Here is a 13,372-nt window from a genome sequence, read left to right on the forward strand (position 1 = left end):
TCAGCCTGCGGACTGAAAGGTCCCAGGTCGATTCTGATCAAGGGCATGTACCTTGGTTGCCGGCACATCCCCAGTGTGGGGTGTGCAGGAGGCGGCTGATCGATGTTTCTCTCTCATCGATGTTTCTCTCTGTCCCTCTCCCTTCCTCTCTATAAGAAATCAATAAAATATATTTTTTAAAAATACAGTAATAGAAACACTACCCTTACAGACTTGTCCAATAGCAAACCTAGCAGGCCAGCCTGCAGAAGTCCCTTGCAAGCCCTGGAGCGCGTGGAACTACATTACCCAGAAGCTCATGCGCCAGGTGTAGCCAATGACAAACCAGAACGTCATCGTCTCCGCGTGACGTAACCATAAGGGGCGGGGCGTGTGCTGTCCTGCTCTAGGAGGGCGTTTTTTCAGATTCCGCCGGACCGCTGGGGTGAAGCTGACGGGAATTTGAAAAAAGGCAAAAAAAAAAAAAAAAAAAAGGAGTCGTCATCCCTGCCGCACGGACTCGGGGTGAGGGTCGGCGACACCAGGAGGGACACCCCTCTTCGCCCGCAGCCCCGCCCCGCACGCTCCGCCTCAGAGTCCGATGGCGGCGGCGGCCGCGCCCAGGCGCCTGGCTGAGGTGAGCGTGTCTCCGGGGCCACCCGCCTCCCGCACCCAAACCCGCAGCCCAGGCCCCGTGTTCCTGAGGAAAGTCGGGGGCACAGAGGCGGGTTGGGGCTCCTGAGGGCCCAGCAGGTCCGCGCCCGGCGGAAAGGGGGTGTTGGCGCCCCAAGTCCCCGCCCCTTCTGGGGCCTGATGGTGAAGAGAAGACATTGGGGTCCCCTAGGCCCGGGGTCCCCTCAGAGGGAGGCCGCCCTGGAGGGAGGTGTGAGAGGGGATGGGCTGGGAGGGTCTCAGAAACAAAGTGTATGGTTTCCTCAGTCCCCATCTTTTTTTTTTTTTTTTTTTTTAAGAAAAATCAAATTTATTTTAAAATTTTTAAAAAATCAGAAATTGGGGAAAAAAAGCAATGGAGCAAAGCAACTCCTAGAAAAAAGGTATGCGTTTTGGGGAGCACATTGATTGCAAGGGTTGGAGAAAAAATAAAAATGCCATTTAGCTTGAGGATTTGTGAGTTCCGCGCAAATAAACTCATTTCCGGGGCAGAAGAATCCTTGGCCAATTCTTTTCTTTTTTTAAAATGTATTTTTATTGATTTCAGAGGGGAAGGGAGAGGGAGAGCGAGAAACATCAATGATGAGAGAGAATCATGGATCGGCTGCCTCCTGCACGCCCCCCCACTGGGGATGGAGTCTGCAACCGGGGCATGTGCCCTTGGCCGGAATCGAACCCTGGACCCTTCAGTCCAAAGCCCTACGCTCCATCCACTGGGCCAAACTAGCCAAGGTTGGCTATTTCTTAAAATCAAAATTGGCAGGTTTCTCTTTTGAATATCTTCTACCTTTAAAGACACAATTACATAAAATCTCCTAATTTCCACACAGGATATATTTATTCTTGGTTTCAACCAACTCTCAATGGAGGGGCAACTAGGACGACACCATCTCCCCGGACAAAAAGCATGGGAATATTCTGTTTTGTTGATTTATATGTCTCCTCATATGTTTCTTCATCAATTTCTATAGGGGCCATAGTTTCTTCTGCATCTCCCAATATCACATTTATTTATTTATTTAAAATATATTTTATTGTGTAGCTATATTATATTACCCATAATAAAATCAACTAAAAAAAATAAATAAAAAATAAAATATATTTTATTGATTTTTAACGGAGAGGAAGGGAGAGGATAGAGAGTTAGAAACATCAATGAGAGAGAAACAGCAACCAGCTGCCTCCTGCACACTCCCTACTGGGGATGTGCTCGCAACCAAGGTACATGCCCTTGACCGGAATCGAACCCGGGACCTTTCAGTCCGCAGGCCAACGCTCTATCCACTGAGCCAAACCAGTTAGGGCCCTATAGCATATTTAAATGTTAATTATAAGCATGTCATCTACCTCAAAGCTGTCATTTCTCATCTATACTAATAATAGGGTAATATGCAAATTGGTCGGGCTGCCGTCACATAAGGACCAATCAGCAGGCTGCGTGCTTAGCAGGTGGGGATGGGCGGGGAGACCCCCCCAGTGCATGAATTTTCTGCGCTGGGCCACTAGTTTTCACATAAATTCGCTCATCCAGGCTGAGCCTGATAAGATGCAGGGGCTCTTCTACAGTGTTGGTCCACATCGTCTGCCATGTTTCACACCCGGCGCCCTTTTCCTCTGTCCCCATCTCGACAGGACCCTGTGACCTTTGACGACGTGGCCGTGTACTTCTCCCGGCACGAGTGGCGGCTCCTGGACGAGGCTCAGAGATGCCTGTACCATGAAGTGATGCTGGAGAACTTGGCACTTGTATCCTCTCTGGGTAAGACTCTCACCGTCTCACCGGGGACGTGGACTAGGCTCTGCCCTGCCTCCCGCTCCTTCCCCCAGAGGCTGCTCTGTGGGCCCCACATGCTCCCTGTGGACCCCAGGCCCTGCCCTCTTCTCTCTGCTGCAGCCCCAATACCTGCTGCACTGAACTCTTCTCGTAGGGACGGGATGCTGTGAGCCTAATGCCGTTCACCATGCTTGCCCCCTCCCTGGCCAGGGCAGTGTGTCCAGATCCTAGGTCTTTTTTGTTGTTTTTTAAAGAAAATATTTTTGATTTCAGGGAGGTAGGGAGAGGGAGAGAGAGATAGAAACACCAATGATGAGAGAGAATCATTGATCCGCCGCCTCCTGCACACTCCCCACTGGGGATCGAGCCCACAACCCAGGCGTGTGCCCTTGGCCGGAATCGAACCCGCGACCCCCCCCAGTCTGCAGGCTGACGCTCTATCGACTGAGCCAAGCCGGCTAGGGCTGTTGTTGTTTTTCTAAATAAATATTTTTATTGATTTCAGGGAGGTAGGGAGAGGGAGAGAGAGATGGAAACATCAATGATAAGAGGGAATCATGGTTCGGCTGCCTCCTGTATGCCCCACGCTGGGGATCGAGCCCGCAGCCCAGGCATGTGCCCTGACCCGGAATGGAACTGTGACCTCCTCCTTTGTAGGTTGATGCTCAACTACTGATCAACATAATCCCTTACTGTAGCTGACATTTCCTAGGGCCAGCCTTGCCAGGAATTATAGGCATTGTCCTGGTCACTACTTAGGTAGACCAGGGGCTGTTTTGCAAGAGCCTTTGGCAGGGGTTATAATTTTCCTAGTTCTCTTTTTTTGTTTATTTGTTTTTGTTCCATTGCTGCTGTTCTGTAAAATGGTATATATTTAAATTGTACAGCCCTAGCTGGTTTGGCTCAGTGAATAGAGTGTCAGCCTGCGGACCAAAGGGTCCCAGGTTCGATTCCGTTCAAGGGCACATGCCCAGGGTTGCAGGTCCATCCCCAGTAGGGGGCATGCAGGAGGCAGCTAATCAATGAATCTCATCATTGATGTTGCTATCTCTCTCCCTCTCTCTTCCTCTCTGAAATCAATAAAAATATATTTTAAAAATAAATAAAATAAATAAATTGTACAATGTGGTGATTCTATATACATATACATATAATACATATACATATACGTATATATATATCTACACTAATAAAAGAGAAACATGGTAATTGGCGTACAACCGCTACCCTTTTCATTGGCTAATCAGCGAGATATGCAAATTAACTGTCAGCCAAGATGGCGGCTGGCAGCCAGGCAGCTTGAAACTAACACTTGCTTGCTTGCCTCAGTGACAAAGGATCGTTGGAGGAAACCAACGTTCCCCGCCTGCAGCTGCAGGCCTCTGAGAGGGCAGTTTAAGAAACATTATAACCAGTACCACCGAACTTCAGCCAGCAGATTCGCAACATTGTAAGCAAAGGCCAGAAACCTACTTTCAGCCGAGGAGGCCTAAGAGCTGGAGCCAAGCCTCAAGGTAAAGCTGGCCCAGAATAAAAAAAGAAAAAAAGGAGCGGCTGGGAACTTCAGTCACTCCCAGCCTGAAAACAGCCCTCAGCCCCTCACCCAGAGTGGCCAGGCACCCCAGTGGGGACCCCCACTCTGGTCCAGGACACCCTTCAGGGCAAACCAGCGGCCCCCACCCAGGCACCAGGCCTCTACCCTATATAGTAAAAGGGTAATATGCCTCCTGGCACCGGGATCAGCGTGACAGGGGGCAGTGCCCAAACCCCCTGATCGCCCTGCGACTCTGTGTGTGACAGGGGGCGGGGCCCCAACCCCCTGAGCAGCCCTGCTCTGTGCCTGATAGGAGGGGAGCTCCCCCTGCCCGACAGGCCCTGCTCTGTGTGTGATGGGGTAGAGCCATAACCTACCCATCGGCCCTGCCCTGAGTGTGAGAGTGGCGGCGCCCCAACCCCCTGATCGGCCCTGCTCTGTGGGTGATAGAGGGCGGTGCCCCAACCCCCTGATTGGCCCTGTTCTGTGTGTGACAGGGGGTGGTGCCGCAGCCTCCCCATCGATCCTGCCTTGAGTGTGACGGGGCGGTGCCCCAACCCCCCAATTGGCCCTACCCTGAGCATGACTGAGGGTGGCATCGCAACCTCCCAATCTGTCCTGCTCTGTGCATGACAGGGGGCAGCGCCCCAACTCCCCAATCAGCCCTGCTCTGAGCCCGACCAGGGGCTGCACCTAGGGATTGGGCCTGCCCTCTGCCACCCGGGAGCAGGCCTAAGCCAGCAGGTCGTTATCTCCCAAGGGGTCCCAGACTGCGAGAGGGCACAGGCTGGGCTGAGGGGACCGCCCCCCCGAGTGCACAAATTTTTGTGCACCGGGCCTCTAGTATACATGTTGTGAAATAATTGCCCTAGTGAAGTTACTGAACACTTTTCATCAATTGACTCACTTTTATTCGTTTATTTGTTTGTTTGGTATTAGCACTTAAGATACCCTCTCCCAGTAACATTTTAGTGTAAAATACAGTATTATTAATTATAGTCACCATGTTTCACATTAGATCCTCAGAACTTTCTCATAACTGAAGTTTTGTGCCTTTTTTTTTTTAATATATTTTATTGATTTTCCACAGAGAGGAAGGGAGAGAGACAGAGAGTCAGAAACATCTGCCAAGACCGGTTTGGCTCAGTGGATAGAGCGTCGGCCTGCGGACTGAAAGGTCCCGAGAGAAACATCGATCAGCTGCCTCCTGCACATCTCCTACTGGGGATATGCCCACAACCCAGGTACATGCCCTTGACCGGAATCGAACCTGGGACCTTTCAGTCCGCAGGCCGACGCTCCATCCACTGAGCCAAACCGGTTTCGGCAAGTTTTGTGCCTTTTCATCAATAACTCCTCATTTTTCCCTTCTCATGGCCCTGACATTCGACTCTGTGAGTTCACCATTTTTTTCTTTATTTTCCACATCTAAGTGATATCATACAGTGCGTGTGTGTGTGTGTGTGTGTGTGTGTGTGTGTATTTGTAATCCTTACCAGTGAATATTTCTGTTGATTTATTGATAGAGTAAGGAAGGGGTAGGAGGGAGAGAGAGATTAATGTGAAATAGACACATCAATTGGTTACCTCCCCCACACACCCTGTCCCACACCAGGAATCAAACCTGTCACTCAGGTACCTGCCCTGGACCAGGAATCAAACCCAAGACCCTTTGGTGCACAGGCCGATGCTGTAACCACTGAGAAACTCTGGCCATAGCCACCAGTATTTATCTTTCTGTGACTGGCTTGTTTAATGTGGCATAATGCCCTTCAGGTTCATTCAAGTTGTTGCATATGGCAGGGTATTATTTTTTTTCTCCTTTTTCATATTTATTTTTCATTTTCATTTCTTTTGGGTGGGGGCCAGGTATTCTTTTTTAAGGCTGAATAATATTCCGTGTGTGTGTGTATGTGTGTGTGTGTGTGTACCTGTTTTTTATCCTGTTATACATGAATGGACACTTATGTTGTTTCTTTATTTTGTGTATTGTTTGTAAGAGTAGTACAGCGAAGACGGTACAGGTATCTCTTCCATATTCTTATTTCATTTCCTTTGGGTATATTCTTAGAAGTGGTATTGCTGGTTCATACGATAGTTCTACGTTGCTACTTTTGAGATATTTCCATACTGCTTTTCATATCGCCTTTAGGGATTCACATTTCTACCAACAGTGTGCAGTAAGCATGTCAAACTTGTGGCCTGTGGGCCGCACGAATACTCATTAATGATGACTCATTTATTTCAGCCCTTGGTATGCTGCATGTCTCTATCAAAATAAACCTTTGTTTCTATGAAAATTAAAGCTTTTGTTTTTTTTGCGGCCCACCTACACTTAAACCTTGTTTATTTGGCCCGGGTTAGCCTCTGAGTTTGACATGATTGGTGTACAAGCATTTCTTTGTACATGTTTCCTAATATTTACCTGTTGCGCTTTGGTGATAATCCTTTTTTCTTTCTTTTTTTGTATGTATGTGTATATTTTAATATATTTTTATTGATTTCAGAAAGAAAGGGAGCGGGAGAGATAGAAACATCAATGATGAGAGAGAATCATTGATCGGCTGCCTCCTGCACACCCCCTACTAGGGATTGAGCCTGCAACTGGGCATGTGCCCTTGGCCGGAATTGAATCTGCGACCCTTCAGCCCACAGGCTGAAGCTCTATCCACTGAGCAGAACCAGCCAGGGCTTGGTGATAATCCTTTTAACGTGTATGAGTTAATATCTTGTGGTCTTTTTTTAAATCCTCGCCCAAGGACAGATTGTGGTTTGAATTTACATTTTCCTGATGATTAGTGAGGAACAGCAATATTCCATTAAAATGAACCTGTTAGCCACTTAGATATTTTGCACATTTTTTTTCAACCCCGTTGATCAGTAATATATTATTTAATGCTGGCATATTTGTAAACTTGCCACCTTTTATCCTGTAATTGGTTTCTTTTTTCAAACTCTTGTGGTCAGATAAGATTCTTTTTTTTAAAAAAATATATATATTTCTTTATTGATTTCAGAGAGGGAGAGAGAGAAACATCAATGATAAGAGAGAATCATTGATCAGCTGCCTCCTATGCACCCACTACTGGGGATCGACCCCACAACCCAGGCATGTGCCCTTGACTGGAATTGAACCTGGGACCTTTCAGTCCGCAGGACGACGCTCTATCCACTGAGCCAAACCAGTTTCGGCTGTCATCGATGTTTCTAACTCTCTATCCCTTTCCCTTCCTCTCTGTAAAAAATCAATAAAATATATATATTTTTTTAAAAAAAGCTATAGTCATACTGTAGCCACATTCCCAAACATGTTTTGATTCCCTTCATTGGAAAGCATCATCACATAGACTCATTCCTAGATATGACAGATACACACTTAGGATAGCATCGTCTTATTTTTTTTTTTAATTTCAATTCTTTATTGTTTAAAGTATTACATATGTCTCCTTTTCTCCCCCTTTGCCCTCTCCCCGGCCGCTCCCACACCCCTGCATGGCACTATTCTTATAGTCAACCTGTACTTCACCAGCGTTTATTTGTGTTCAGGTGGCTGCTGTGGCCCAGAGGATGCAGACGCTCCCTGTGAACAGAGGGTTTCTGAAGGAGTGTCACCATCCAGCCCCTCCAAGACGGCTGTGTCTTCCCTGAAGACCCACTTCTGTGAGAGCTGTGGTCCCGTCTTGAGCGACATATTCCAGTTGGCCGAGCACCAAGGAACACCACGCAGCCAGCACGTGGTCAGGTGTGGGGTAGGTAGGAAACAATTTTATTTGGGTGCAAACTTCCAAATTCACCAGAAGCATCACCTGGCAAAGAAGCCCTTCAGAAGCTGTGTGGACAGGGCCCAGCTTGTGAAGAGCGATAAATTCCATGTTTCAGAGAAGCCCTCTCTCTGCAATGAAGTTGGGAAGGGCTTCCTGGCCACCTCAGAACGTCTCCAGCAGCAGACAACTCCCACCAGACAGGAGCCCAACAAAATCGCCCAGTGCTGGACAACTGCACAAAACAGAAAAAGTCACTTTACCTGGGGAGACTGTAAGAAACCATTCAGCCCTAGAAAGAAACACGCTCAGGTCCCGGATGTCCACCCTGGAAGACAGTGTGTTGTGCGCCGTGAACGTGGGAAAACGTTCAGAGATCAGTCCTCATTAGTTGTTCAGCAGAGAGTTCCCATAAGTGGAAAGCGTTGTGTGTGTGGCCAATGTGGCCAGTCCTTTAGGCGAACCTCAACCCTCAGTCAGCATCGAAGATTTCACTGTGGCCCAAGGCAGTACAAGTGCGGCAATTGTGGGAAGTCCTTCCACCCAAAATCTGTGCTCATTTATCCCTGGAGAAGTCACGCTGGGGAAAAATGTGACTTGTGCCGTGAATGTGCGCCATCTTTTAGCCGGAGATGCATCCTCATTCGACAACGGACCGTTCACTCTGGGGAAAGGCGTTATGAGTGCACGCAGTGTGGGGAGTCCTTTAGAAGAAAATTTTACCTCATTCTGCATTGGAGAGTTCACACTGGAGAAAGGCCCCATGAATGCCGTGAGTGTGGGAAATCTTTCACCAGGAGATCAGTCCTTACTCTACACCGGAGAGTGCACACGGGAGAAAGGCCTTTTCAGTGCAGCAAATGCAGGAGAACCTTTCCCGGTAGTTCCATACTCGTTCTACACCAGAGAGTACACACAGGAAAAAGGCCTTATGAGTGCACTGAATGTTGGAAATCCTTTAGCCAACAATCTTACCTCAGTCGGCACCAGGTAATTCACAGTGGAAGACAGTCTTATGAATGTAGTGAATGTGGGAAAGCTTTTTCATCTGTCTTCATCCTCAATCATCATCAGAGAGTCCACAGAAAAGAAAGACCTCATCAGTGCCGTGAGTGTGGGAAATCTTTTATGCTCAGTCTACACCTTCATATACACCAAATAGTTCACACGGGAGTAAAGCCTCATCAGTGCAGCGAGTGTGGGAAATCTTTTTCAGCTGGTTCTAAGCTTAGTAATCATCAGAGAGTGCACAGCGGAGAAAGGCCTTATGAGTGCAGCGAATGTGGGAAGTCTTTTATCCAAAGGCATCACCTCATTACACACCAGAGAGTTCACACAGGAGAAAGGCCACACCAGTGCAAGGACTGTGGGGAGTTTTTTGCTTCTGGTTTTAACCTCCGAAATCATCAGAGAATTCATACCGGAGAAAGGCCTTATGAGTGCAGTGAATGTGGCAAATCCTTCATCCAAAAATGTTACTTTCTTACCCACCTGAGAATTCACACAGGAGAAAGGCCTTATGAGTGCAGTGTATGTGGGTCATCTTTTACCACTAATTACGCCCTCCATAAACATCAGAGAGTTCACACAAGCAAAAGGCCTTATGCGTGTACTGAATGTGGGAAATCCTTTAGGACAAATTCTTACCTCATTGAACACTGGAGAGTTCACACTGGAGAAAAGCCTTATCAGTGTAGAGAATGTGAGAAATCCTTTTCAACTAGAAGAGGCCTACGTTATCATCAGAGTGTTCATACCGGATTAAAGCCTTTTGAGTGTAGTGAATGCGGGAAATCTTTTCCCTGTAGCTCAGCACTCATTCGACATCAAAGAACTCACACAGGAGAAAGGCCTTATGTGTGCGTTGAATGTGGCAAATCCTTTATCCGAAGGCATCGTCTTGTTGAACACCAGCGCATTCACACAAAAGCCTGAGGATTGTAAAGAATATGGGCGATCTTCTCCCCCCAACCCCCCCCCCGCCCCCGGGAAATCTTTTAAGAATACTTTCTAGTCCAATTAACAGTGGATAGTTCACACGGGAGAAAGGTGCTTCATTCCAAAAATATGCTAAATCCTTTAGCCGTAAATCTTCCCTTTCTTAGCACCTGAGACTTAATGTTGGTGAAAGGCCTCATGAGAGTACTGAACGTATGAGATGTTTTAGCTGTATCTATAGTGTTTGTTTTTATCTGAGAGTTCACGTAGGTTGAAGGCTGTATGGTGCAGCAAATGTGAAAAATCGTTTACCCATAGCTTGCCAGTCTTTCCGTCCCTGTCAGTTCACTCAGATGAATGGTCTTAGGGCTGCATGGAATGTGCGGAAATCCTTTTCCGAAAGAATTTACCTTATTGTACAGTGTAGAGTTTGCACTAGAGCAGCGTTTCTCAACCTGTGGGTCGCAACCCCTTTGGCGGTCGAACGACCCTTTTACAGGGGTCGCCTAAGACCATCCTGCATATCAGATATTTACATTACGATTCATAACAGTAGCAACATTACAGTTATAAAGTAGCAACGAAAATAATTTTATGGTTGGGTCACATGAGGAACTGTATTTAAATGGCCAGAAGGTTGCCCTAACCGGTTTGGCTCAGTGGATAGAGCATTGGCTTGCGGACTCAAGGATCCCAGGTTCGATTCCGGTCAAGGGCATGTACCTTGGTTGCGGGCACATACCCAGTAGGGAGTCTGCAAGAGGCAGCTGATTGATGTTTCTCTCTCATCAATGTTTCTAACTCTCTATCCCTCTCCCTTCCTCTCTGTAAAAAATCAATAAAATATATTTAAAAAATAAAAATAAATAAAGGGCCAGAAAGTTGAGAACCACTGCACTAGAGAAATATTTCAGACCCGCAAGGGAATGCGAAATTTTCTTCCATCTAGACTCTGGAAGAATCCAGGAGAAAACATCTGTCTGTATTCAATCTCCTGTGTCTCGTTATCAAAGTTGGGAGATAACCTTTAAGTTGTAGTTACATGGGAAACATGTAAAGGGTGTCCCAAAATTCACGCAAGAAGTAATTTTGATAGAAAACACAGGTTTATAATAAAAATTGTAAATTTTTTATTGATTCATAAAGTATACAGTCTAGGGTTATGTATGGAATAGCACATCGGGTAAATGGCCCCCACGGCTTTGCTGGCACATACGCAAAGCTGTGGTCTTCATTGGTCTTCATTGTCCCTGCTCCTGGGCCATCATTGGTACTTGGTAATGCTTATCAAATTGAAGGGATTGACATCAAAGGGCAAGAGATATTAGAATCTGACTCAATACACCAAGTAAAATTAGGCTTTTATTTTTTGTTGTTGTTAACGATCATGCAAAATTCAAATCTTGCGTGAATTTTGGGACACCCTTTATATCTGTTGCAGTTTCTAACCTGACGTTTTCTGTTTTCAAAGCCACATCGCCCTCCTACATAATTGGTCTCCACAGGTTGTGTCAGTTACCATCCTCAAGTGCTCCAGGAAGCTGACTGCTCTTCTCCCATTTATTGGAGGAAATTAGGCGTAACCTCAACTCTTTGGAGTTCCCACTGGGCTCAGAGACAATGGCATGAGTCTGGCTAGAGGGCCGCGTTCTCCCATGAATCTTTTCAAGTTCTGCTTCGCCAGCCTGAACCGTCCCCTGCCCATTGCTTTGGTTTCTACGGTACTGTCTAAGTCCCTGCTCTGAAAGTCCTCTTTCATTTTGGATGTTCCATTTACTGTGTGGGATGTTTTATAAACATAATTTGAATCCACAAGTGTGAAGGGTGTACTTTTTAAAAAATATATATTTTATTGATTTTTTACAGAGAGGAAGGGAGAGAGAGAGAGAGTTAGAAACATCGATGAGAGAGAAACGTTGATCAGCTGCCTCCTGCACACCCCCCACTGGGGATGTGCCCGCAACCAAGGCACATGCCCTTGACCGGAATCAAACCCGGGACCCTTCAGTCCACAGACTGACGCTCTATCCACTGAGCCACATCGGCTAGGGTTGTAGCTGAAGTTTTTTTCAGAGAAAATAAAAGTTTTGTGTATTCCTGTAGGGATGATGACCTCAAGGCCATTGTTGCACAGATATGGAAATAAAGATAAAGGAAAGTATTGAAGGATATGGCTCTTATCACCCAGCCTACATTCTTTTTTTCTTATTTTTTAATCTTTATTGTTGAAAGTCTACAATTGACCCACTTCAGAACAAAAGATTCACATAGGATGAGAGTGAAGGAATGGCAAAAAGTTTTCTGTGCAAATTAAAACAAACAAACAAACAAAAAAGCTGTGGTAGCAATACTCATAACAGCCTGCATTTTTTTTAATTGATTTTAGAGAGGAAGGGAGAGGGAAAGTGAGATAGAAACATCAATGATGGGAGAGGATCATTGATCGGCTGCTTCCTGTAGATCGAGCCCACAATCCAGGGATGTGCCCTTGACCGGAATCAAACCAGGGACCCTTCAGTCTGCAGGCTGACGCTCTATCCACTGAGCCAAACCGGCTAGGGCTAGATTTTTTTTTTTAATGTCTCTTTTAACAACAACAAGTTGTTATTGATTTTACAGAGAGAGGAAGGGAGAGGGGGACAGAAATACTCAGCTGCCTCCTACATGCACCCCAGCAGGGAATGGAGCCTGAAACCTGGGCACATACCCTGACCTGGAATCGAAACAGAGATCTTTCAGTGCACAGGACAATGCCTGACCAAGTGAGCCACTCCGGCCAGGGCCATAGAGTTTTTTTTTTTAAATCTTGAGTCATTTTTTTATAGCTTTTTAAAAGTATAATTTCTTTTTTTTAATATTTTATTTTTTACAGAGAGGAAGGGAGAGGGAAAGAGAGTTAGAAACATTGATGAGAGAAACATCAATCAGCTGCCTTCCTGCACACCCCCCACTGGGGATGTGCCCGCAACCAAGGCACATGCCCTTGACCGGAATTGAACCTGGGACCCTTCAGTCCACAGGCCAATGCTCTATCCACTGAGCCAAACCGGTTAGGGCTAAAAGTATAATTTCTATGTAATAAACTGCACATATTTAAAGTGTAGTATTTGATAGGTTTTGACACACATTTAAAACTGAAAACACCATTCAATTATAGTAATGACCTAACCTGTGACTGTATTCTTGCCTCAGGACCTCATTTTTTTAAAAATATATTTTATTCATTTTTTACAGAGAGGAAGGGACAGAGATAGAAACATCGATGAGAGAGAAACATGGATCCGCTGCCTCCTGCACACCCCTTACTGGGGATGTGCCCTCAACCAGGTACATGCCCTTCACCGGAATCAAACCTGGGACCCTTCAGTCTGCAGGCTGACCCTCTGTCCACTGAGCCAAACCGGTTAGGGCCACATATTGTTTACAGTAGCAAAATTACAGTTATGAAGTAGCAACGAAAATAATTTTATGGTTGGGGGGGGGGGTCACCACAACTTGAGGAACTGTATTAAAGGGTGGTGGCATTAGGAAGGTTGAGAACCACTGCCTTAGGAGAACACCAGGTCTCTAGAGTGCTAGGAACTACATTACCCAGAAGGCCACGCGAACCGATCCATTGGTAACCTCATAGAGCCTTTCCATGCGTGCGTCATGGGGGTGGGACTTCTGGTCGCCTCTGGCCCGGCCAGTTGCTGGCCTCGCGAGCGCGCGCGC

The 13,372-nt window shown here is 46.5% G+C and overlaps 1 protein-coding gene across 1 annotated transcript; it reads left to right on the forward strand.

Annotated features, from left to right (window-relative positions):
* Positions 1-476: 476 nt before the first annotated feature.
* Positions 477-11,235, forward strand: LOC308530749 (zinc finger protein 211-like; the record flags this gene model as incomplete). Its single annotated transcript, XM_081107430.1, has 5 exons — positions 477-616; positions 2,284-2,410; positions 7,506-8,078; positions 8,347-8,492; positions 11,164-11,235. Exons 1-5 carry the CDS (start codon positions 581-583, stop codon positions 11,233-11,235), a joined length of 954 nt encoding a protein of 317 aa, XP_080963556.1. The 5' UTR covers positions 477-580.
* Between the last annotated feature and the right edge of the window lie 2,137 nt (positions 11,236-13,372).

Source organism: Myotis nattereri, assembly GCF_964212035.1.
Source record: "Myotis nattereri genome assembly, chromosome: 15".
Classification (NCBI taxonomy): domain Eukaryota; kingdom Metazoa; phylum Chordata; class Mammalia; order Chiroptera; family Vespertilionidae; genus Myotis; species Myotis nattereri.